The sequence below is a fragment of the Solanum dulcamara genome, chromosome 7 (genome assembly GCF_947179165.1).
Source record: "Solanum dulcamara chromosome 7, daSolDulc1.2, whole genome shotgun sequence".
Lineage (NCBI taxonomy): Eukaryota > Viridiplantae > Streptophyta > Magnoliopsida > Solanales > Solanaceae > Solanum > Solanum dulcamara.
In genome coordinates, this window is record NC_077243.1 from 16,439,900 (window position 1) to 16,465,092 (window position 25,193).

Sequence of the window (25,193 nt, forward strand, 5' to 3'; positions counted from 1 at the left end):
CACTCGTTTGAAAGGATAATTTTAGATGTTTACATACTTGGTTAATCGCCTTCATATAAAATGTGAGTTGCAATTATAGTTACCTACCATTCTTTATTTTACTACATTGGATACATAATATTTATGATTAGTTAAAGAGTAGGAGCTGAATTCTCTCTCTTATTATAAACCATACTACAAGCAAATTAAAATATAACAACGCTATTAATAACTCTCTCATAATCTTGAGAAAATTCAAAATAAATTGTTGTAATAGTAAATTATTACTTTCTTTTTGACCAAACAAACAAAAAAAAATTTAAAAATCAACTCTTATACCATTGACTTACGATATTGACGTCCTTTATCATGATTCATACCAATTAACCATAATGGTTATTAGCCCTTTTTAACAATACTATAGTAATAACCATTTTACAAATCAATACTCTGTTTCTCTCTTCTTCTTTTTGTTTTCTCCATGGAATTGCAGAAAACAATTGCTTTGTGTTATTTAATTAGTACCACAGTCGTCGTCGTCGTTGTCGCAAGCACGGAAACTTGCTTCACATCTGCATGTAGCAAATATGAACCACTGATCCGATTCCCTTTTCGTATCCGAAATTACCAATCCCAATATTGTGGCTATCCAGGTTTCAGCTTATTCTGCGATGCATCAAATAGAACAATTATAAGATTACCAAGTTCGTCAAGAGAATTCTCAGTCCAAGCCATAAATTATTCTACACAGGAATTATGGCTTAACGATCCTAACGAATGCCTTCCTCAGCTTCTCCTGAACTTAAATCTCTCTGCTTCCCCTTTTTCTGGTGTTTATTATCAGGATTTCACATTGTTCAATTGCTCCTTTGATTCTACGGAGATCAAGCTAAATCCAATAGGTTGTTTAAGTGGTTTGAATTATAGTGTTTACGCTACATCATCTATGAGGGGATTTAGCTTGTTGTCGAGATCAGAGTGTAAATCGATTGGAACTATACCTGTTCCGGTACAGTGGCCTTTCTTCGAACAGGTAGTGTCCTCGGATCTTAGTGATCATATTCGGGTCACATGGTATAATCCAGATTGTAGAAATTGCGAGTCAAGAGGTGGACGATGTGCGTTGCAGAGGACCACGTTTAATCGAGAAATCATTTGTGAAAATGGTCATGGAATTGGTAAGATCCCTAAACATCAAATTTCTTTCGTTTATCTCTCAAGTTTCTCTTATTTTATCTGGTTTCCGCTTTCCTAATCAAAAGATAAACTACTCATATTAATAAATGTTTAATTTAAGTCTTGAAAAATAATTTCAGAAATAAATAATTACTGATACAAGGAGAAAATATATTTTTCGTAAAATATAAAAAAATATTTTTAATATAGTGAACAAGTAAAAATTGACGGATGAAATATATTAAAGTATGATAAACAGCTTCTTGAACTCTAAATAGGTGTGTGCATATTTAGAGCTTTTCATAGACAAGTTAAAATGTTTGTCAGTCGCAAAATGGGGATGCATTCTAATTATAATTGACATTACGCATACCTGAACTATCATATGACTTTATACTCAATAGTCTATTTGATTTGTTTTTTCGCTTTCTACATAAACTTGATAGTTTTAATGTTAAATAATTTTGCAACTAGAAGTAGTTGAGTGTACTTCCATAATTTTATTGTTATAGTAGTTAATTCAGTTACTTTAGTATGACAAAAATAATCTTGTGACTTCATTATTATTAATAAAGTTCAATGATCACATGTAAAATTAAGAGTTTCCTTCCTTTGAAATTTCTCCTCTCATTGTTCAAACAAAGGTTTCAAATGATCATTCGATAGGAGAAAAGTTTAATGTTTCATGTCATTTATTAAGGTTTTAGGCCTAAAGTTCTGTATATGAAGTCTCCCATCCTTTTGTTAATTCAATATTCTCGAAGCTTGCAATTGGTAGTTTCTTTTAACATGTTTAAGTCAACATAGCCTATCTTCTTAAGACTTTGTTCATTTTATGTGGTTGATAATAGTCCAATGAACACGGAAGTTGCTAACAATATATAATAATATTAAAAAGTAGTTGAATAATTAATTAGTAGTATTCTGTTTCTAATATCTGATATATGCACACCCTAGATGTTACCATAATGTACCTGACGATGCTAATTTAGAAGGCAAATACAACTCATAAGCCACCTTATTGAAATGTCTCAAAATATGATATGGGCCTATATAATGGAGCCTAAGTTTTTCTTTCTTACCAAAATGCATCAAACATTTCATAGGTGAGATTTTCAAGTAAATCCAATAATTAACTTCAAAGTCAAGCTCCCTTCTCCTCATATTCAAATAGGATTTATGTTGGCTACCCAAAAAATAATAATAAATAAATAAATAAATAGATAAAATTATGTTTGGACATGAAACAACTTTACATTCTATACTTACAAAAAAAGTCAATCCGGTGGATTAAAGATTCCGCTATGCGTGGGGTCCAGAAAAGGACCTGATTCTATACTTCAAATTTGAAATGGAAATAATGGACCAATTTGATAATAAACACTTGAACGAATGACATGCTATTAAATCAAATACCATAAAAGACAAGTAAAGAGAAGAAGTTGCAAGAAATGATAACTTCATCTGACTTTTAAAGCCATTTTCATTATTTTAGTGGCATTTGCAAGAAACGCTCTTTCTTTCCCCTTTGCACTCAAATATTCTAAGTTTGACTTTGGAATTGGAGCATTAAAACTTTGAGTGAGTCAATAGTCCCCACATACGCAAACACACACCCTTTCTTCTACGTTATATATAAGGACATGCGTGGAATGTTGCCTTACTTTTCTCTTTCCTTCCATTAATTAATAGGAAAAGTGACAAAGGAAAGATGTTGAGCAAAAAGTAAGTGTGAAATCAAAGTAAACCCCCAATTATTTATACCAGTCATTTTTATACTCAAATATTAGAGTTACAATAACTTAAATAGGGCGAGAATTGAAGTGAACATATTAGATCGAATCTCCTTATGTCAGAGTTTTTGGCTTTTCAGAAGAGAGAATTAGATCGTAATTTAGGAGATTGTACCATGAGTAGTTATTACTACTAAAATGATATCATTTTTTGTAGGAATAGACTACTTGTCATAACAGGTTAAAATACATGGATATGTTAAAAAATATATCATCATTAGTATGCATAGTTAAATCTATTTTAAGTACTCATTTTCCCCCCTTATAGGCTTATACTACTTTTTTAAAACTAGACAACTATCCATATCCACAGACCACAAATAGTAGTTTTTTTTTTGGTTTTCCATGGGTGTATCTGTTTAGGGGACTCGACTAATCCGAATTTGCGCTAGGAAGTCGCACTATCAATATTTGGGAGTAAAATGCTCCCTAGCTATCAAATGTGACGTCCATATCCAGAGCTAGCAAGTCACACCCAAAATATGTGGTTAAGGATAGAAGAATACTTACCACTTCACCAAACCACCAAAACCCTTGTTGTTGCTGTTGTATTTTATGTTCTACCAACTCTAACTGAAAAAATGATTTGAAATGTTTTGCAGGGTTTCCTATAGGCGCACGTTACGCTATAATTGTGGGAGCTGGGGTACCAGCAATGTTGTTCTTGATTGGGCTTCTATGTTTTATAAGTGGAAGGATAAGGTCTTATAGAAGGAGAGCCCAACCAGTACTAGAATTCAGCTCGGCCGTAGCACCACAGCCCATCACAATTATAGGCCTTGATGAGCCCACAATAGAATCCTATCCCAAAACTGTATTGGGAGAAAGCAGACGTTTGCCCAAGCCCGATGATAATATCTGCCCAATTTGCTTGGCTGAATATCAGCCCAAAGAGACCTTAAGGACCATTCCTGAATGCCAACACTGTTTCCATGCAGACTGTATAGATGAATGGCTTCGATTAAATGCTTCTTGTCCAGTTTGCCGCAATTCCCCTATGCGTGTTCATTGTACCGTATAATATGGTTTTGAAAATTTCGATTTGGTAATTTGGTTTTTAAAAATGCTCTATCATTACCATATCGAATTAGGTTGAATGGTTCAGTTTTGATTACGGTTTATTCAACTTCGACTTAATACAGTGGAGAATTATGACCTCGGCAATGATGGTAAACTCTTTCATTCTTGAAATATTTGGAAATTGTCTAGTGTTGGCGGAAACCATACACATGTTTGAGTAATTAATTTGTACTGTATATGACTATATGTAAATATGTTTCTAGTTTATATTTAGCAGTAAAGACAAGAAGTTTTTAATCAGAAGGATTTTGGACATTTTATTAGTTTAGAATCTGTATAATAATATAATATGTGGATTGTACACGTTAATTAGGTAACATACGGAATACCATATGAATACCAACTTTTAAAATTCACACCGAAAACCATACCAAATACCGTAATGTCAAAATCGGTGTCATAAATTTAACCGATGTTATGTGTTTTGATACGGTAGTTTAATATTTACCAAGTATGCACACCCTTAATTCAGCCAGCCCCAATCATTTGTGTGTTATACTTCATCTTGTAATCTATTGGATCTGGATGACTACACGAGATGAACGTTAGTTTAGTGAATTGAAGTTGGCCTTTAAAGGACTCTTAGTTATTGCGCGCTACGCATGTGTAATGTGGTGCTCACTGCTGGTTGTTGACTTTTATCTTTGAAAATAAATGTAACTCATGCTCACTGTTCTAGTGAAAATTAGTCAGAAATGTTCTTGGCCTTTCCTTTTTAATGGTTTTTGGAGTAAAAGCTAATAATACAATCATCCTCATTTTACATGCCAAATGGTCATATTGCAACTTACAAGTCTCACTTACTGTTTTGTGAAGTAAATTCTCTATTTTGAGAAATCAGCTTTATTCAAAGTTTTATTGAGTACAATATATAATAACCAAATTGACACATATATACATCAAGGGTACTAGCTAGTATAGTATCAATTAACTTGAAAAATATACTATGCACCACAGCTACTCAATTTGAACTTGCACCAGTTTCAAAACTGCTTTCAATCTCACTGCTACATTGGCTTCTCTCTGCAGTAGTCTTCATGTCTGTCGAATTAATGGAGCCGAATGGATTAGGGGGCATGATGGGAATGCCTTCTCCTACTAGCATTTGAATCACAACTTTCATGGATGGCCTATCCGCCGGATACCATTGAATGCACCAAAGTCCTACAATTGCTAGTTTCTTGATTATGCTGTTGTCATCTTCATTCTCAATTTGTATTGCTATTTCTTCTCCTTTCTCGAGTTGTTTGTACATCCACTCCGGGTAGTAAATCTGACTGCTACTGTTCTCCTCCTTTGCAGCATTGTCAAATTTGTTCCTTCCACCAATCATATCAAGCAACAACATGCCAAAACTATAAATATCTGCTCTATATGACACATCTCCGTAGTTCCTGGAGAATACTTCAGGGGCGATATAGCCAATGGTGCCTCGAGCAGCAGTCATTGACACAGCGCTTTGTTCCTTCGCACACAACTTTGCCAGGCCAAAATCAGCAACTTTTGGATTGAAATCTTGGTCTAGCAAGATATTATGAGGCTTAATATCAAAATGAACGATTCGTTGATTGCAACCTTGATGGAGATACTCGATTCCCTTGGCGATTCCTACAGCTATTTGTATCATCTTCTCCCAACCTAGTGATGACCCTCTTCCTTTCCCTGACGAGATGATCTTTTGAAGTGTATCGTTTGATAAATACTCGTAGACAAGAGCTCGTCTATAACCATCAGCACAATATCCAACTAAACGCACAACGTTCACATGGTGTATTCTACCTATGCTGCCCACTTCATTGATGAAGTCTTCCCCTTCACCCTTGAAATTGTTAAGTACCTTAACCGCGACAAGAATTTCATTTGATAACTTCCCTTTGTATACTTTCCCATAGCCTCCTTGACCAAGTTTATACTTGAATTGCTCTGTGATCTTCTTAATATCTGCATAACTGTATCTTGTAGGTCTCAAAGCTTTATAATCCTCCAAAAATCTCTCAATCCTCTTCTGATCCTCTTTCTTCATTTTCAATTTTACGATCTTGTAGACTGCTAGAACGATTAACGCAAAGGCAAACATGCTACCTAATACAATTGCAACAGTAACTTTCTTTGACAGCCCTGTAAAATGAAGAAGATGATATTATTATCCTGTAGTAGTAATTGTTCTTTAGCAAAACAAAACTTAATTGTTATTTAGCCAAAAAACTTGGTACTAACAATCTTGACCTGTTTAAGACAATAACTTTCTTTGATGGCCCTGTAAAATTAATTTATGTCTGTTACTCAAGTGAATCCTAAACCATCATGGTTTTATAACAACAACAACAACATACCCAGTGAAATTTCACAAGTGGGGTCTGGAGAGGATAGGATATACGTAGACCTTACCACTACCTCATATTAAAATACCCTATCTGAATAAAGCTCCTCCAAAGAGTTTCACGTTATAGTACAAGTAGAAAAAGTTTGAGTGAACAGGTTAACCCCCCTCCTCCCCCCCCCCCCCCCAAACCTATCACCTATTTGTGAGTTTTCTATCTAAATAACCATGTAGCTGACTCATTTTAAAGACTTTTTTCATCGCTTCTCAGCAAGTTAGCCCTAACACATATTCAGTCGGAGGGTTTTTAATCTAAAGGGAGTTATAGTCCAGTGTTTTAAAATGCAGTTTTGGGACTTGCCCTTGGGCCAGCCCTTAGGGCGGGACACTGGCAAAATGCCTTGGGGCTTAGTTCTGTGAAGCTTATGACCTAAGCGTCGACCTGTATTCCCTAAACATGGCTTGCTCAGGATTTGCCTAACAGTCTTACATGAATTATGTGTCAAATTTTTTAGTAACACTGGTGATCCTCATAATTCTTTTAGTAAATAAATGATGTTTAGTAGTTTTTTCCATCTTTAGAAATAAGAAAATTGAGTATGTTAAGTTGCTGATTCTTATTCAGACAATAGTTTGAAAGGTAAAAGATGTACCAATTTAGATACTAAATATTGGAAAATCAATTCTAAAGATGTACCTTTGGTAGGTTCTTCTGGCATGTCAACACATTCGGTTTCAGTACCTGAACTATTGGATTTCAACTTGCAGTACTTCCCATCATCTTCACAATTCCCACAAAATGGTTCAGACCAATGCAGATAAATCTGTGTGCGACTATATTCTGACTTCCCAAAAAGTACCTCATTTGGAACATCTGAAATGCTGTACATCTTTGTACAAGAAGACGGATACTCAGAAATACTATAATCAGATCGAAAAGCAACGATATCATAATGAGGACCGCTAAGGCAATTGATCCGACCAGAAGACATTGAATACGTTTTATTTAAGGAACAATTCAATAAAGTGAATCCACCATTTGCGTACTCATCAAAAGTAAAAATCGAAGCAGAGGAGTTAACGTTCGAAATTTGCTTGGGAAGACACGAAGCATTGAGGTCTGATAATTTTATTGTCTGTGACTTGTAATTAATTTCCTGAACAGAAACATTAGCTGATATTGGAATAACAACGTTGTTGATAGATGCCTGTATTGGAAATTGTAGGTTGAATTGGGTAACATTGTTTGAGGTACAAGATAGCTCGAAACCAGGGTACCCACAGTGACTTGGCTGATGATTTTTTAGATGAAAAGGGAATCGAATAACCGGACCGAAATCGCCACATCTTGTTGGTAAGCATTGATCATGGGGTGTTACTAGTTGTCCTAGAGTTACATTCAAGAAAATTAGATGAAGAAACAAGTGGATCAGTACATGAGCCATTCTCTATTGGGAAGAAAAACAGCAAGTGAATTAACAATGGTTGCTTAGTTGCCAATGAAGAATCATTCTTGTAAAAGAGTGGTCCCTTTGGGACAAAAACAGGTTTGTGTTTGAAGGTCAACACGCTAAAATATATTATAACAAATTGCTGAGTTGTTGAATTGAAGAGAAAATGAAAATCAATTGGTCCCTTAGGTTTGAGGATAGATTCGAAATAGTCTCTTTTACGTATAGAAATAACAATTTTGGTCCTTTAAATTTGTGAAAACAATTATTACTTTTGGTCTCGTCAAGTATTTAACAGTTTTGTTTCGATAGATTTGATGGGAACATTAGAAAAAAGATTTGGAGGATGTTTAAATTGATTTATTTTAGGTACTTTTAAGTTAAAATAATTTTTAAATCATTCTATAATGTTTGAATAAAATTTTAAAAAATAGTGTTTTAAAGCACTTGTTTTAAGCCAAAATAACAAAAATTAGCCATAAGTCATAAGTACGTCAAAAAGGCTCTTAAATATAAATACTACCAAGAAATTTTTATCAAATCCTAAAATATGCAATACAAAAAACTGCACCTAACACTAAAAGATAATCTCTCCGTTCACTTTCACTTGTCTACGATTATCTAGTTTTATTTATCACTTTTTGTTGGTAATATGTATTACCAAAATACTAAAACAGAAACTTGAATGTACAGTGCTTTTTTAAAAAAATTATTCCCCTCAAGTATTCGAGGTTAATGGAATATATCCTCTCAGGATAAAACAATCTTACTTACCGGTCTATCAGAACCTAAAATCACGGTGTTAGCGAACCACTCTACGGCAGTAAAGAACACCAGAACTTATTGTACCTTATAAAAAATGTTACAATCCTTTGAAAAAGTAACAATCTTATGAAAAAGTCACAAACTCTCAAAAAAGTCACAATCTTTCGAAAAAGTTAAAATCCTTCAAAAAAGTCAAAACCCTTCATTTTTCATTCACATCTTTTAAAACTTCGCTTACAAATATAATTTGGTAACATTTGAAGGAGACTAAAAATGTTACTCTCTCCATTCCAATTTACGTGATGTAGTTTGACAAGATACGAAATTTAAAAAATAGAAAAAACTTTTTAATGTTCCAAAATTACCCTAAAAAAACATATTTTTATATATTTTTGTCAAATAAGTGAGATCCAATATGAATAAAATATTGATAATGTCATCAAATATTTATTAAATAAAAAAATATGTTATTTTTTTTTAAATTAACTTTAAAAAAATGAATAATATAAATTGAGACAGTAGATGTAACTTTTTACAAACTTACAGCCCAAACTTTGTGTATATCTTAAATCTACCCTCAAACATAAATGAACTTTTTTGTCATTTTCTCTTGAATCTCGGGAGACCCCGCACGTACGATTTTTAGGGGATCTGGTCAACAAATTTTTGACTTTCAAACATGGCAACTAAAATTATCACTTCACCCAGTTTATCTTGAAAATGTCATAATCCCACTCGATCATGTTACTGAAAGCGACGTTGGTGGATAAGACTGGGCAAAACATATCTGGTCATATTCCACTTCATTTTAACAGAGGAATTGGATGCGCCGGAAGAAAAGTCAAATTTATTTATCAAACTACCAAGATAAATGGATCATTATATAAACCAGGGGAAAAAAAAAGATTCAACATAGTATCTTTCTAATTTCTATTTTACTCTGTATATTCAATTGACAACATGTCGATAAGAAATTCATTTTTTGCTAGTGTTTTTCTATTTGTTACATTCATAACAAACTCTATAGCCCAGAGTACCTCTCAATGTGTCCCTTCTTCCTGTGGCGATATTCGAGATATCAAATTCCCCTTCCGATTGAGGACTGATCCTGGGCATTGTGGTAAGCCCGGATATGAACTCGATTGCCTGAACAATCAAACCATTTTCCTTTACGAATCGCGAAAATTCTACGTGCAAGAAATTAACTACAGAAACTTCTCAATAAGACTACTCGATCCCAGCCTAGAAAAACAGAACGATAATTGCACTGTTTTTCCTGACCACAGGGCAAGTTATGATGCCATGACTAGCCTTATCTTCGGATGGCTTCGTGTTGACAACGATATCAACTATGTCAATTGTCGTGGTCCAATAAACTCGTCACGGTACATTCCTACAAGTTTTTGTAGCACAAATACAACCGCTACCAATTCTAGTTTTAGCTATCTTGTCATAGGTGAAATATTGCAAGCTTCGGATTTAGCAGGCGGTTGTAGAGTTGAAACTGTGGCATGGTCTGCAGCTCCTGACATTTCACCAAACAAGTCGTCTTCGTTATCGAGCATTCGTCAAGCTCTGGCTTATGGCTTTGACCTTTCTTGGAGGCTTGATTTCTTATGTAGAGAGTGTGGGAAAGATGAGGATTGCATTTTTGAAAACAATAGCGATGTACCAACTTGTATTCATTACTGCAAAGAGGACACTCCCGTTTCAGAACTTTCTTTCGGATGCAAAATCGAGTACTATTCTGGTAAGAGTTTAACTTATATACATCGACATTATTAATTTTTTTTTTCCTTACACAATCATGTTAAAATTTTACCAACTTGTTTTTTTTTTTCCGCTTCTTCCTTTACTACTTTGCAGTTTTTGTATTGGCCTATGGCGCTATAGGAATAGGTAAGACCATTTGAGATATTATCTCATTGTTGTTTCAAGAAAATTGGAGATTTTTCTTACGACGTCTATTATTTTTTGAAATTCTGCAGGTGCACTTATTGCGCTAAGATATCTTGTGGGGATCCCAATCTTGATTGCAGTTGTGGTGTGGCAGTGCAAAAGACGGAATTTGAACACATCGAACGATGATGTTTTGGGGAATAAAGCTTCTTCCAGTGAACAGAATTGTTAGGATTCTTGATTTTAAGGATCGATCATCATAGTATTTGTTTGTATCCTGGTACAATTCCAAGCAATTGTAACAGATGCTTTTGTATATTTGTTCAGAACTCTAGGACAAGGTCAATCTAATTACCGGTAGGATTTTCTTTCCAGTTGTCATGTATAGTATTTATTCCATTATTGTCTATTTGATTCATTGATTGTATATGTTACTTTTCAAAACCTTTTGATTCTTGAAAGTGAATGAATGGATATTTGTGCATCCTGCCAATTATTGGACATGACTCTCTCAGGATCAAAAGCAATAGCTGTCTGCTGACCATTCAAGTATACCTTAGTTACGAACAACAAAATCATGTAATTTTTCTATCGATACAATTGGAATTTCGAGAGTCAAACAATTTAATTTTTATCATGAATTCGGACATGAAATTTTCCAACAACCAAGTTACTAAAACTCATGTTCACTTTACGATTCAGAACAATCTTGCTGTCATAAATCTGAACTAAAGAAAAATACAACGTGCTCGAAATCAACTATGATAACTTGTTGCTCGGGGAAATTGACCCTTGTATGGAGCATCAAAACAGGAAGTGTACTTCTTCTCTCAATGGTTGATGAGTTAAGAATCATTTTAGTAAGAGTCAACACGCTATAACATTCTCTATTATAACAAGTTTCTCAGTTGTTGAATCTTCCAATAATGGCAACTGAAATATGACCTCCTTTAATTTATCTTGAAAATGTCATAATCCCACTATATCATAAGTATTAAAATCGACTTGATTGGATAAGAGTGGACAAATATTCCACTTTATTTTAACAAAATGAATAATCCGAACATTTAATTGGACGCGCTGGAGAGAAAGGTCATATCTTTTATCAAAAAACCAAGATGACTTGGATCACTATATAAAAACCACATCAAGAAAAAAGATACATAGTATCTTTCTATTGACAACATGTCCATAAGAAATTCATTTTTTGATAGTGCTTTTCTATTTGTTGCATTCATAACAATCTCTATAGCTCAGAGTACTACTACTTCTCAATGTATCCCTTCTTCCTGTGGCGATATACGAGAAATAGAATTTCCTTTCCAATTGAGGACTGATCCCGAGCATTATGTCAAACACGAATATGAACTCGATTGCCAGAACAATCAAACCGTGTACGCTTACAAGTCCAGAAAATTCTACACGCAGGAAGTTAACTACAGAAGCTACACGATAAGGCTACTCGATCCTGGCCTAAAAGATCAAAGAGAAAATGGCTCTGTTTTCCCTGATCACACAGCAAGTTACGGAGACATGATTAACGAAATCTTCCAACTAATTCATATTAACAATAGCATTAACTATGTCAACTGTCGAACTCCTATCAACTCGTTACAATACATTCCAACAACTTTTTGTAGAACAAATACAACAGCGCCCAACTCCAATTTTACCTATCTTGTCTTAAAAGAAATATGGCAAGCTTCGGATTTGGCAGACGGTTGCAGTTTTGAAACTGTGGCATGATCTTATGCAGAGAGTGAGAAGCGAGTGATGGCTATTGCTATCTCGAAGACAAGAGCGATGTAGTAACTTGTCGTCATTATTGCAAAGAGGACACTCCTATTTCGGAACTTTCTTTTCGATGCAAAATCGAGTACTATCCAGGTAAGAGTTTAAACTTATACACAACGACATTATAATTCTTTCTTACACAATCATGTCACTCAAAAGGTGAAATGTTACTAACTTGTTTTATTTTTGTCATTCCTTTGCAACTTTGGCAGTTTTTGTATTGTTTTATGGCGGTATAGGAATAGATAAGTGTCACGGACTTAGACTTCAACTAAGACCTCCGTGCGGCACTTGGCAACTTACTCACGAATCTTTCACGATCTTGCAAGCCCAAGTAAGCCTTTAAGACTAGATCGCTAAGAAAACGCTAGATTGTAAGAAAGACAAGAGAGTTTTTATGAAGAAGGCTTTTGTATTGCTATGGAAGAATGCTTGATTACTCGATGATTTGCTACAAATGAATGCCCCCCTCTATTTATACTACTCCTAAGGGGATCAAGTGTAAATAAAAATTGCTATACAAGTTCCTTCATATTTACAAAGAAGTCCCTCTCTAGAATTCTCTACATACTCTAGAGAATTCCAAATCTTCCAAGACTTTTCTACTAGCTTCTATAAGGTTCTAGAGTCTTCTACTAACCTCTCCAAGACTCTAGATTCTTCTACCTTCTTCAAGATCAAGTGACGGTCCATAACACTCTCCCCCACCTGAAGTGGCGACGACCGCGGCGCACTGCTGCTGCAAGAACTCCCGGATTTTGTCTTTGAACTGCCACAGGTCTTCATATCTCTCCCGGGTGGCCTCCTCCGGAGATTGTCCCTTCCAATGGACTAAGAACATAGTAGTGGCTTGTTGTCCCTATTTTCGCTTGGCTTGGTAGTCCACAATGGCCTCGATGTCTCGGTCATGGGAGGCGGTGATTGTGAGTGGCGTCCGACTTGATTCTCCTCGGCTAGGATCATCCTTGTCCTCATGGTACGGATTGAGGACACTGGCATGGAAGACAGGATGAACCTTAAGATGCGGTGGTAGCTCCAACCTGTAAGAGATCTTGCCAACCTTGGCAACAATCCTGAACAGGCCCTCGTACTTTCGCACCAAGTTTTGATGCACGCCTCGCAATGCCTTGAATTGCCTAGGGTTGAACTTGACCAAGACCATGTCTCCAACTTGGTAATCCGTGGGACGACGCTTGTGGTGAACAAACTTCTTCATCTTCTTCGCTGCCTTGTCTAAATAAGACTTGGCAGTGTCGAGCTGCTCCTCAAATCCCTTGGCCATACGATAGGCACCCAAACTCTTGCCCTCGAACGCGGCCGGTAGTGAATGTGGAGTTTGTGGTTGTTGGCCTGTGGCTAGCTCGAATAATGGCCTCACTCCGATGTAGGTTATATGAGAATTGGGCTACGTCCAGCAGTCTCGCCCAATCCTTCTGATGGGAGCTCACAAAGTGCCTCAAGTAGCACTCCACTAAGGCATTGACTCGCTCCGTCTGGCCATCTGTTTGCGGGTGGAAACTAGTGGAGAAATGCAATTTCGTGCCAAGAATCTCAAACAATTCTCTCCAAAAGTTCCCGGTGAAGCATGGGTCTTTGTCACTGATGATGTGCCTTGGCAATCCCCAATACTTCACCACGTTCTTGAAGAATAGCTTGGCAGCCTCCTTAGCAGTGCAACCTGCCGTGGCGGGCATGAAGCTGGCATACTTGGAGAACCTATCCACCACGACCATAATTGTCCCGTACCCATCGGACTTCGGCAAGCATGTGATGAAGTCCATGGTCACGCTCTCCCATGGACGTTCCGCTATGGGCAGGGGCTCCAAGAGTCCTCCTGGCTGGCGCTGCTCTACTTTGTCGTACTAGCACACAAGACAAGTCTTAGAGCATTCAATATCGTCCCGCATGCGTGACCAGTAGTAAATCACCTCAATCAATGCCCTCGTGCGATGCTGCCCTAGATGTACGGCCTATAATGTGTCGTGACTTTCCTTCATGATTCGTCGCCTGATAGCTCCGAATTTTGGCACATAGATCTTTCGCCCGGCGGTAAGTAAGAGTCCATCTTCTACCCAGAAGCGCCTTATCTTGCCTTGAGCGGCTAACTCCATAAGCCTCTTTGCCTCTGGATCATGCTGCAGACCATCCTTGATTGCATCTTGGAGATCACAATGTGCTGTGGTGATGGCAGCCAATTCGAATTTTCTGCTAAGGGCATCGGCCACAACATTGCCTTTGCCCGGCTTGTACTCCAGCTCGTAGTCAAACTCGACCAAGAAGTCTTGCCACCTAGCTTGCTTCGGGGTGAGTTTCTTTTGTGACTGGAAGTAGCTAGTGGCCACATTATCGGTCTTGACTAAGAACTTAGAGCCAATTAATCAGTGTCTCCAGGTGCGTAGGCAATGGATGATGGCTCTCATCTCCTTCTCTTACACGGTGTACCATCGTTCTATCTCGTTCAGCTTGCGGCTTTCGAAGGCGATAGGGTGCCTCTCTTGCATCAATACTCCCCCAATGGCATAGTCGGAGGCATCTGTATGCACTTCGAATGTCTTGGAGAAGTCAGGCAATGCTAGGACCGGCTCCTCTGTTATGGTAGCCTTGAGGTCTTCAAAGGCCTCCTTGCACTCCTCGCTCCAAACCCATGTCTTATTCTTCTTCAATAGCTTAGTAAGTGGAGCGGCTTTGGCAGAGTAAGCGCTTATGAATCTGCGGTAATAGTTAGCAAGTCCAAGAAAAGATCTAAGTTCGGTTACCTTTATGGGCGCCTCCCATTCTTTAATGGCCCAAACTATTGCCTCGTCTATCCGTAGCTCTCCCTGACTGATAACGTGTCCCAAGAAGTACACTTCATGTTGGGCAAACTCGCACTTCTCCCGCTTGATGAAGAGCTCATTCTCGCGCAAGACTTGGAATACTTTTTTTAGATGCTCCACGTGCTCATCCAAGGTGTTGCTATAGATGACTATGTCATCCAAGTAAACTACCAGGAACTAATCTAAGTAGGGGTGGAAGATCTTGTTCATTAATGTACAAAAGGTGGCGGGTGCATTGGTTAAGCCGAAGGGCATCACCAACCACTCGTAAGCTCCGTACCTCGTCACACATATTGTCTTTGGTTCATCTCCCTCCGCTATGCGTACCTGGTAGTATCCCTTTCTTAGATCCACCTTAGTGAAGTACTTGGCCTGTCCAAGTCTATCGAACAAGTCAGCAATGAGCGGGATGGGATACTTGTTCTTCACGGTCACCTCATTGAGCGCCCGGTAGTCTATGCATAGGCGTAACGAGCCATGCTTCTTCTTCTGAAATAACACCGGTGCGCCATAAGGTGCCTTGGATGGACGGATATGACCTGCCTCGAGGAGCTCCTTCAACTGATTCCTCAGCTCCTCTAACTCGGGTGGATCCATGCGGTATGGTGGGTATGCGGGCGGCCTCGCTCCTGGCTCCAGCTCAATCCTGTAGTCTACCTCGCGCCTTGGAGGTAGGTGTCTTGGCAACTCTTCGGGCATCACGTCTTGGTTTTCTTCAAGCAACTTCTCTATGCAAGGTGGCAATGTCTCCTTAGCACCATTGCCTTCATCCAAGCTCGCAATGGTGGCTACGAATGTCGGCTCCCCCTTCTTTAGGCCCTTCACTAGCTGCATGGCCGACAGGTGGGCTTGTCTTTCCTTCTTCGGCATCTTGACTAGAGGTACCATGCAGGGTCCCTCTCGCTCCATCACCAAGAGTTGTTGGAGGTAGGGATCGATCATCGTGTCGTATCGTTGGAAGAATTCCTGCCCAAGTATGATATTAAAGAAATATAAGGGGGCGACAGTGAAGCTTGTCTTACTTTGCCACTTGCCCAACGCAATGTCCACTCCATGAGAGACTCCGCACACGGAAGTCAATGGTGCGTTGACCGTCTTCAAGTGGGTGTTGCTTGGCCCATAACTTAGCCCCAACCTTGCTGCCGCTGTCCTGGTCATGATGTTGGCTTCTGCTCCAGAATCCACCATGGCACGAGCTGGTCATCGGTTGATGGATATGTCAACATATTGGGCAGAGTAGTCCCCCGCCTTCTCAGCTTGCTTTGCAATGGCTCCACATAGCCCGATCATGCCTAGCTGAGTCGTGTCCGAACTTTTCCCTTAGTCTACTTCCTTGTCCTTTCGCTCCCGCAGTATGGCACCAAGGTTCTTCATCTTCGGACACCTAGCATAGCCGTGAGGACCTCAACATATGTAGCAGCCGCTGCTCTTCGTGGCTTGCTCCTTTCTCTCGGCGTAGCCTTGTCGCCCAAACTTCCTGCCATCGGATTTGTTGGAATCATGGCTCCTGGGTGGAGGATATTGCTCTTTGCCTTTGCCACGATCTCCCCCACCTTTGGCATGACTACTCCTTGTTTCTTTGCCCTTGCCCCTGTCATGCCTGTCATACTTAAAGTCCGTTAGGGCTTCGGCTTGGGTGATAGCCTCATCGATGGTGCTGACTTGACGGCCCTCTAACTCCGTCTTGGCCCAGCTCTGCAGCCCATCCATGACGTGGAAGAGCATATCTTCATCTGTAAGGTTGGGGATTTGAAGCGTAAGGGTAGTGAACTCCTTCACATAGGCCCGTATGCTACCCGTATGCTTCAGCTCCCGGAATTTGCGTTTGGCCTCATAGATGACATTGTTGGGGAAGAAGGCCTTCTTGAACTCGTCCCGAAACTGCTCCCAGGGTGTTGATGGTGCATAGACCCTTCCCGATCTCGGATTCCTTGCGCTTCCACCACAACATGGCCATCTCCGAGAGGTATAGCACGGCTGTGTTGATCCTCGTCTCATCGCTCTTCACTTTGTATACTTGAAGTAATTCTCCAAGTGCCAAAGGAAGTTCTCCACCTCTTGTGCATCACGGGCACCTTTGAACATTGGTGGCTTGGGAGCCTCAATCTTGGCCTCCCGGTTTGCACTGGACGTCATGCATCTCCCGGCATCTATGTCTCCTTTGAGTGCTGCTATCTCGGCCTTCATGGTCTCCATCGTGCTTAGCGCGTCCATGAGCCGACACTCCAAGAAACTGATCACCTCCTTCACCTCGTACTCGGCAACCTTGCGCACCTCCAACTCCTTTCAGATATTGTCGTTCTCCTCAAGGGTAAACTCCTCTAGAGACTTGAACTTGCCGTCGACCTTGTTCAAGCGCTTGCCTAATATCTCCACAGCTTGCCGGGCAGCATCCACCCTTGCAATCCACTCCATGTCTGGTGTGACGTCCACGGGCTCCTCGCCTCGCTCATCGTCACTCACCTCAGTGGCCAAGGACGAGTAGGATGTTAAGGCCTCGCTTGATGTAGGCTCAAGCGGCACCTCCTCATTTCTCTTAGAGTTTTTCTTTCCCTTGCGGTGCTTCCTTCCAACATCTTGCTTGACGTTGGTGGCGGTAGTGGCGTTGATGTCTCCCTCACTTTCCATATCCCTTAGTGGAACCTTGCTCTGATACCACGTTGTCACGGACTTAGACTTCAACTAAGACCTCCGTGCGACACTTGACAACTTACTCACGAAATCTTGCAAGTTCAAGTAAGCCTTTAAGACTAAATCGCTAAGAAAACGCTAGATTATAAGAAAGATAAGAGAGCTTTTATGAAAAAGGCTTTTGTATTGCTATGGAAGAATGCTTGATTGCTTGATGATTTGCTACAAATGAATGCCCCCTCTATTTATACTACTCCTAAGGGGCTCAAGTGTAAATAAAAATTGTTATACAAGTCCCTCCATATTTACAAAGAAGTCCCTCTCTAGAATTCTCTACATACTCTAGAGAATTTCAAGTCTTCCAAGACTTTTCTACTAGCTTCTATAAGGTTCTAGAGTCTTCTACTAACCTCTCCAAGACTCTAGATTCTTCTACCTTATTCAAGATCAAGTGCCGGTCCATAACATAAGGCTCTATAATTAAGCTCCAATAAATTGTTGTCTCAAGAAAACTGCAGATTTTTCTTACTGCAGCTATATTTTGTTGTTTTTGGAATTCTGCAGGTGCAATTATGGTGCTAAGATTTCTTATGGGAATCCCAATTTTGTTTGCAGTTGTAGTGTGGCAGTGCAAAAGACGGAATTTGTCAAACATCGGATGATAATGGCTTGGAAGATGAAGCTTCTTCCAATGAACAGAATTGTAAGGATTTTTGTTAGTATACATGTAAGCTTTTGTGTATTTTGTTCGGAACTTTAGGACAAGGTCTCTCTTCTTTCTTTGTTTTTTTTTATCCTTCCACCTGAGCTTTCACCTTAATGAAAGTTGCTTACCATTTGAACATACCCTCTTATACCAGACAAGGTCAATATCAGTATGATTTTTCTTTCCAGTTTAGTCCTGTATATGTTTAATATTCTTATCTTTTTTATTGCATTTGTTCTTTCCTTAAATCTTGGTTAAGCACAATTTACTACTCTAAAATTGACAAAATGCATTTCAAATTATTAAGTCAAATATAAACTATCTATTACGAAAACGAAGATTGTCAGGAGGCGGCTCTATCAGACATTTGTTTTATGACCCTAAATTTGAGGGGTTACATTTTCTAGCAATAATAAAATAATTATAGGTTATTTTTAAAATAAAATAAAATTTTATTGTGAGATTCAATTTTTAGTTTTATATTCAAATTCTTCTTTACTTTTTTATTAAATTTCAAACTTGTTAAAATCAGAAAAAAAAATTAAAACGAGAAGCACTATTTATAAAAAGAAAGTAAATTTTCATATAAAAAAAGAAAAAAGACACAACTTTGCATCTTAAAATAATTTATAATAATAGACTTTCAATAAAAAAATATATAAAATATTATTCAAAATTTTTAGCCTATTCATTAGCTTTAGGTCACTAAAGTAGTTGAACCACCTCTCTTGTGATGATAGTGGTGTAGGTTGTACAAGCCGGTGACCAAAAATATAGTGAAGGTATTATCAACCAAGTAAAATGGTTGTCCACTTAAAATGATGGATAGTCCATTTACTTTTTAAGTGGGTAAAATGTCCACTAATATTTTTCCTCCACTTGTAAATATGGCTATAAATATAGCCTTAAACTTCAATGTAAAAATACACAAAACATATAAAAGAAGAGAATTACTATTACTCTCTCTATATTACTACTCTCTCTATTAATACTTTCTATATTATTCTCTTGTTCTTCTTCCTTTACAAAATTGTCAAGTAAGTTAATTTATAACACGTTATCAGCACGAAGCTCTAATTTTTCAGAAAATTAACTTCTATATCAGATATATCTACTAAAGAAATTTAATTTTTAAGTTATCTTTGTTACTTTCAAATTAATTTTCATCATGTCAAACTTGTCAAAATTGGAATTTGTGGCACTTGATATTTCTGGTAAAAATTATTTGTCATGGGTACTTGATGCTGAAATTCACCTTACCGCTAAGGGTCTTGGTGATGCTATAATTGAAGGAAATACAGCATCAAGTCAGGATAAAGCAAAGGCTATGATTTTCCTTCGTCATCATCTAGATGAAAGCTTAAAAATGGAATACTTGACAGTGAAAGATCCACTTGAATTGTGGAAAGACTTAAAAGGGAGGTATGACCACCTCAGGGCAACGGTATTGCCAAGGGCTCGTTATGAGTGGATGCACTTACGGTTTCAAGATTTTAAAACCGTAATTGAGTATAATTCTGTTGTATTTAGAATAACTTTCCAATTAAAATTATGTGGGGAAAATATAAATGATGAGGACATGTTAGAAAAGACACTAACTACTTTTCATGCCTCTAATGTAATATTACAGCAGCAATACCGTGAAAAGGGTTTTAAAAAATACTCTGAATTGATATCATGCCTTCTGGTGGCTGAACAACATAATGCCCTTTTAATGAAAAATCATGAAGCCCGTCCCACTGGAACTGCTCCATTACCGGAGGCAAATATGGTAAAAGCACATGGCCAGTCTGAAAGAAGACATAATAAATATCAAGGTCACAATAATGTGCGTGGGCGTGGCAATGGCAGAGGACGATATAATAATCGTCGTGGTGGTGGTCAACATAAAAGGGAGAACAATATCAGTTCTCAAAATGGCCCTTCAAAAAGTAACTTTCATCGTTGTGGCATGAAAGGCCACTGGAAAAATGAATGTCGGACGCCTGAGCATTTTGTAAGACTTTATCAAAATTCTTTTAAAAGAAAGGCAAATAGAGGTGGTGCCTCTTCTTCTAATGCTCGGATAGAGTCACACTTAGCGTTCGAAAATAATGTTGAGGCAAGGCCTTTGAATAATGATAATATTGAAACAAATCTGGCCTTAAGGGATGATGATTTTAATGACCTCAATGATATTACTCATTTGGAGGTTGAAGATTTTTTTAAGGATTGTAATTGATGTTTAATTTCATGTTTTTCAATATGTTATCATGTACTTCGAATTATTGTGTTTTTACGTTTATGTATTTGAAAAAATAAAAATAAAATAATCAAGGTCACATTTTTATGATAATTGTATATTGTTTATTACATTGTGCTATTTTACAATGTTGTAATTAATTACTATTAGTGTGCTATTATTTAATCTTAATATCATATTGTTACTAAAAATAATATTCGCCTTATTTAATGTCATTATACTAACTGTTTATTCTTGTTAATGTTTTAGACATTAATAATATATAATGATTGTATTATTTTTGTCAATAAACAAATTATCTATACATGATGAATAATATTATATTAATGTTTTATAATATTTTATATTTGTTTTTAATACTTGTGTATAATATTTATTTAAGGTTAATAAGTATATAATTCCATAAACTAAATTATTGTAACATTCATCATAATTGAATCATATAATTTTTTAAATTCTAAAATACCATAATTTAACTTTTTAAAAAAAAGGACTTATGTTTTTCTAGCAAAATTGTTACTTATTTTATTTCTTACAATGCATTTTTATTTTATGAAGATAAATAAATTTATCAGTCTTCAATTGGATTCAAGATGAATAATGGAGATATGTGCATTTTGGATAGTGCCACAACTCATACGATATTAAAAGAAAAGAAATATTTTTGTCATTTGATTATGAAAAAGGCCTATGTCAATACAATATCTGGTAGTACAAAATTAATTGAAGGCTCTGGAAAAGCAGCCTTATTACTACCTAGAGGAACGATATTGGTAATTGATAATGCATTATATTGTAGTAAGTCTCAAAGAAACTTGTTAAGTTTCAAGGTTATTCGCCAAAATGGCTATCATATTGAGACTGCAAATGAAGGAAAGGTTGAATACCTTTATATTACTACAATAAATATGGAGAAGAAAATTGTGCACGAAAAATTACCTGCACTTTCTTCTGGGTTGTACCATACAAATATTGGTACTGTTGAATCACATGCCATTGTAAACAAAAGGTTTACTGATTCTAATGATTTTATCATTTGGCATGACCGGTTGGGCCATCCCGGTTATAATATGATGCGCAGAATTATTGAGAATTCACATGGACACACTTTGAGGAATCAGAAAATTCTTCAATCTAAGGAATTCTCTTGTGTTGCTTGTTCCCAAGGAAAACTGATTATCAAACCATCAGCAACTAAGGTTGGGATTGAATCCCCTGCGTTTCTGGAACGTATACAAGGTGATATATGTGGGCCAATTCACCCTTCATGTGGACCATTTAAATATTATATGGTCTGGATAGATACATCTACAAGATGGTCACATGTGTGCTTATTATCAACTCGCAACATGGCTTTTGCGAGATTGTTAGCTCAAATTATAAGGTTAAGAGCACAATTTCCAGATTATGCAATAAAGACAATTCATCTTGATAATGCTGGTGAATTCACATCTCAATCATTTAATGATTATTGTATGTCGATTGGAATAAAAGTTGAGCATCCGGTCGCTCATGTACATACACAAAATGGTCTAGCGGAATCATTGATTAAACGCCTCCAATGGATAGCTAGACCATTGCTAATGAGGACAAAACTTCCTATTTCAGTATGGGGGTATGCTATTTTGCATGCAGTAGCACTTGTGCGCGTAAGGCCAACAAATTATCATGAATTTTCCCATTACAGTTGGCATTTGGAAGGGAGCCAAATATATCCCATCTTAGAATATTTGGGTGTGCGGTATATGTCCCAATTGCTCCACCGCACCGCACAAAGATGGGTCCCCAAAGAAAGTTGGGAATATATGTTGGGTATGAATCTCCTTCTATTATAAAATATCTGGAACCTATGACTGGAGATTTATTTACGGCAAGATTCGCTGATTGTCATTTTGATGAATCAGTATACCCAACATTAGGGGGAGAACATAAGCAGTTGAAAAATGAGATAGATTGGAATTCATTGTCACTATCTCATTTAGATCCTCGAACAAATCAATGTGAGCAAGAAGTTCAAAAGATGATTTATTTGCAGAATATTGCAAATCAACTGCCGGATGCATTTACTAACCTTCCACGGGTTACTAAATCCCATATCCCAGCTGCTAATGCTCAAGTTCGAGTTGATGTCCCGGCAGGACACCTTATTCAGGCAAATGAGTCTAGACCACGCTTAAAACGTGGAAGACCATTTGGTTCCAAAGATAAAAATCCTCGAAAAAGAAAAGGAATAAATGATCAAGATGATCATAATTTGGAGGCGAGTGCTCAAGAAAAGCCCAGAGACACAATAAATGGTGATACCACCAAGGAGGTCCAAGTACCTGAAAATAATGAGAATGAAGAAATCTCAATAAGTTATGTCTCGACAGGAAAACGGTGGAACCGAAATAATATTGTGGTCGATAATATTTTTGTTTATAATGTTGCCATTGAAATAATGCAACAAGATAAGGATCTTGAATCAAAATCTGTCGATGAATGCAGACAGAGAAATGATTGGCCAAGATGGAAGGATGCAATTCAAGCAGAGTTAACTTCACTTCAAAAACGTGAAGTTTTCGGATCAATAGTTCGAACACCTGAAGGTGTCAAGCCAGTAGGGCACAAATGGGTTTTTGTGCGTAAACGAAATGAAAAGGGTGAAGTCGTAAGATATAAAGCACGACTTGTAGCCCAAGGTTTTTCGCAAAGACCTGGCATTGACTATATGGAAACATATTCCCCTGTGGTGGATGCAATTACTTTCAGGTATCTAATGAATTTGACAGTTCATGAAAAGCTTGAAATGCACTTAATGGACGTGGTCACTGCCTATTTATATGGCTCATTGGACCACGACATTTTTATAAAAATTTCCGAAGGGTTCAAAGTGCCTGAATCATATAAGGATTCTCGAGAAAATTGTTCAATAAAGCTTCAGAAATCCTTGTACGGGTTGAAACAATCAGGGCGAATGTGGTACAATCGTCTTAGCGAATATTTGCTAAAAGAAGGATATAAAAATGATCCAATTTTCCCTTGTGTCTTTATGAGAAGGTCTGAATCTGAATTTGTCATAATAGCAGTATATGTTGATGATTTGAATATTATTGGAACTCCGGAAGAACTTTCAAAGGCAGTAAAATGCCTGAAAAAGGAGTTTGAAATGAAAGACCTTGGAAAGACAAAATTTTGTCTTGGTCTACAAATTGAACATTTTACAAATGGGATATTTGTCCATCAGTCAACATATACTGAAAATATTTTAAAGAGATTTTATATGGATAAAGCACACTCATTGAGTACTCCAATGGTTGTGAGATCTCTTGATATTAATACAGATCCGTTTCGGCCTTATGAAAATGATGAAGAACTTATTGGTGCTGAAATACCATACCTTAGTGCAATTGGTGCATTAATGTATCTTGCCAACAATTCTAGACCAGATATAGTTTTCTCAGTAAACTTGTTAGCAAGATTTAGTTCTTCACCAACACGCAGACACTGGAATGGAATTAAGCATATATTCAGCTACCTTCAAGGTATCATTGATATGGGATTGTTTTACTCAAATGATTCCACGTCACAATTGATCGGTTATGCAGATGCGGGATATTTATCTGATCCCCATAAAGGTCGATCGCAAACAGGCTATTTATTTACATGTGGTGGTACAGCTATATCATGGCGTTCAACAAAGCAAACTATGGTTGCCATTTCCTCAAATCATGCAGAGATAATAGCCATTCATGAAGCAAGTCGAGAATGTGTTTGGTTAAGATCAATAACTGAACACATTCAAGAAACATGTGGTCTTTCTTTGACAAAAGACGCTCCAACAATATTGTATGAAGACAATGTTGTATGTATAGCTCAACTGAAGGGAGGATACATCAAAGGAGATAGAACAAAACATATTTCACCAAAATTCTTTTTCACTCATGATCTTCAAAAGAAGGGTGAAATAGATGTCCAACAAATTCGTTCAAGTGACAATTTGGCGGATATGTTCACCAAAGCATTGCCAACTTCAACCTTTGAGAAAATGAGATACAAAATTGGAATGCGTCGTCTTCGAGATATTAAGTGATATTTTCATCAGGGGGAGCAAAATACGCGCTGTACTCTTTTTCCCTTAGTCAAGGTTTTGTCCCACTGGGTTTTCCTGATAAGGTTTTTAATGAGGCAGCACTCAAGGCGTATTATCAGATATGTGTACTCTTTTTCCTTCATTAGGCTTTTTTCCACTGGGTTTTTCCTAATAAGGTTTTAACGAGGCACATTTCTCGTGGACATCCAAGGGGGAGTATTATCAACCAAGTAAAATGGTTGTCCACTTAAAATGGTGGATAGTCCATTTACTTTTTAAGTGGGTAAAATGTCCACTAATATTTTCCTCCACTTGTAAATATGGCTATAAATATAGTCTTAAACTTCAATGTAAAAATACACAAAACATATAAAAGAAGAGAATTACTATTACTCTCTCTATTAATACTTTCTATATTATTCTCTTGTTCTTCTTCCTTTATAAAATTGTCAAGTAAGTTAATTTATAA

General features: G+C 37.3%; 3 protein-coding genes and 1 pseudogene across 4 annotated transcripts; 3 read left to right on the top strand and 1 right to left on the bottom strand.

Moving 5' to 3' along the window:
- Window positions 1-344: 344 nt before the first annotated feature.
- LOC129895148 (RING-H2 finger protein ATL22) lies at window positions 345-4,012 on the top strand. Its single transcript, XM_055970810.1, has 2 exons — window positions 345-1,157; window positions 3,551-4,012. Exons 1-2 carry the CDS (start codon window positions 461-463, stop codon window positions 3,967-3,969), a joined length of 1,116 nt encoding a protein of 371 aa, XP_055826785.1. The 5' UTR covers window positions 345-460; the 3' UTR covers window positions 3,970-4,012.
- A 712-nt stretch (window positions 4,013-4,724) lies between these two features.
- Window positions 4,725-7,891, bottom strand: LOC129896650 (rust resistance kinase Lr10-like). Its single transcript, XM_055972584.1, has 2 exons — window positions 7,046-7,891; window positions 4,725-6,146 (listed from the first exon to the last, which is right to left on the bottom strand). Exons 1-2 carry the CDS (start codon window positions 7,791-7,793, stop codon window positions 4,990-4,992), a joined length of 1,905 nt encoding a protein of 634 aa, XP_055828559.1. The 5' UTR covers window positions 7,794-7,891; the 3' UTR covers window positions 4,725-4,989.
- Window positions 7,892-9,471: 1,580 nt separating this feature from the next.
- On the top strand, window positions 9,472-10,937 carry LOC129893740 (LEAF RUST 10 DISEASE-RESISTANCE LOCUS RECEPTOR-LIKE PROTEIN KINASE-like 2.1). 2 transcript variants are annotated; one of them, XM_055969098.1, is made up of 3 exons: window positions 9,473-10,314; window positions 10,431-10,463; window positions 10,553-10,937. In XM_055969098.1, exons 1-3 carry the CDS (start codon window positions 9,525-9,527, stop codon window positions 10,693-10,695), a joined length of 966 nt encoding a protein of 321 aa, XP_055825073.1. In that variant the 5' UTR covers window positions 9,473-9,524; the 3' UTR covers window positions 10,696-10,937. The 2 variants fall into 2 exon arrangements, with proteins under 2 accessions (XP_055825074.1, XP_055825073.1); XM_055969099.1 differs by lacking the exon at window positions 10,431-10,463 and having other exon boundaries at window positions 9,472-10,314.
- Window positions 10,938-11,642: 705 nt separating this feature from the next.
- LOC129893741 (uncharacterized) lies at window positions 11,643-18,589 on the top strand (annotated as a pseudogene).
- The last annotated feature ends 6,604 nt before the right edge of the window (window positions 18,590-25,193 follow it).

Bases quoted from the DNA above. Each gene is read 5' to 3' on its own strand.
- LOC129895148 (XM_055970810.1), top strand. From the start codon at position 461: ATGGAATTGCAGAAAACAATTGCTTTGTGTTATTTAATTAGTACCACA. The intron at 1,158-3,550 runs GTAAGATCCCTA...AATGTTTTGCAG, and splicing joins TGAAAATGGTCATGGAATTG to GGTTTCCTATAGGCGCACGT.
- LOC129896650 (XM_055972584.1), bottom strand. From the start codon at position 7,793: ATGGCTCATGTACTGATCCACTTGTTTCTTCATCTAATTTTCTTGAAT. The intron at 6,147-7,045 runs GTACATCTTTAG...TTCATTTTACAG, and splicing joins GCCAGAAGAACCTACCAAAG to GGCTGTCAAAGAAAGTTACT.
- LOC129893740 (XM_055969098.1), top strand. From the start codon at position 9,525: ATGTCGATAAGAAATTCATTTTTTGCTAGTGTTTTTCTATTTGTTACA. The intron at 10,315-10,430 runs GTAAGAGTTTAA...ACTACTTTGCAG, and splicing joins CAAAATCGAGTACTATTCTG to TTTTTGTATTGGCCTATGGC. The intron at 10,464-10,552 runs GTAAGACCATTT...GAAATTCTGCAG, and splicing joins CTATGGCGCTATAGGAATAG to GTGCACTTATTGCGCTAAGA.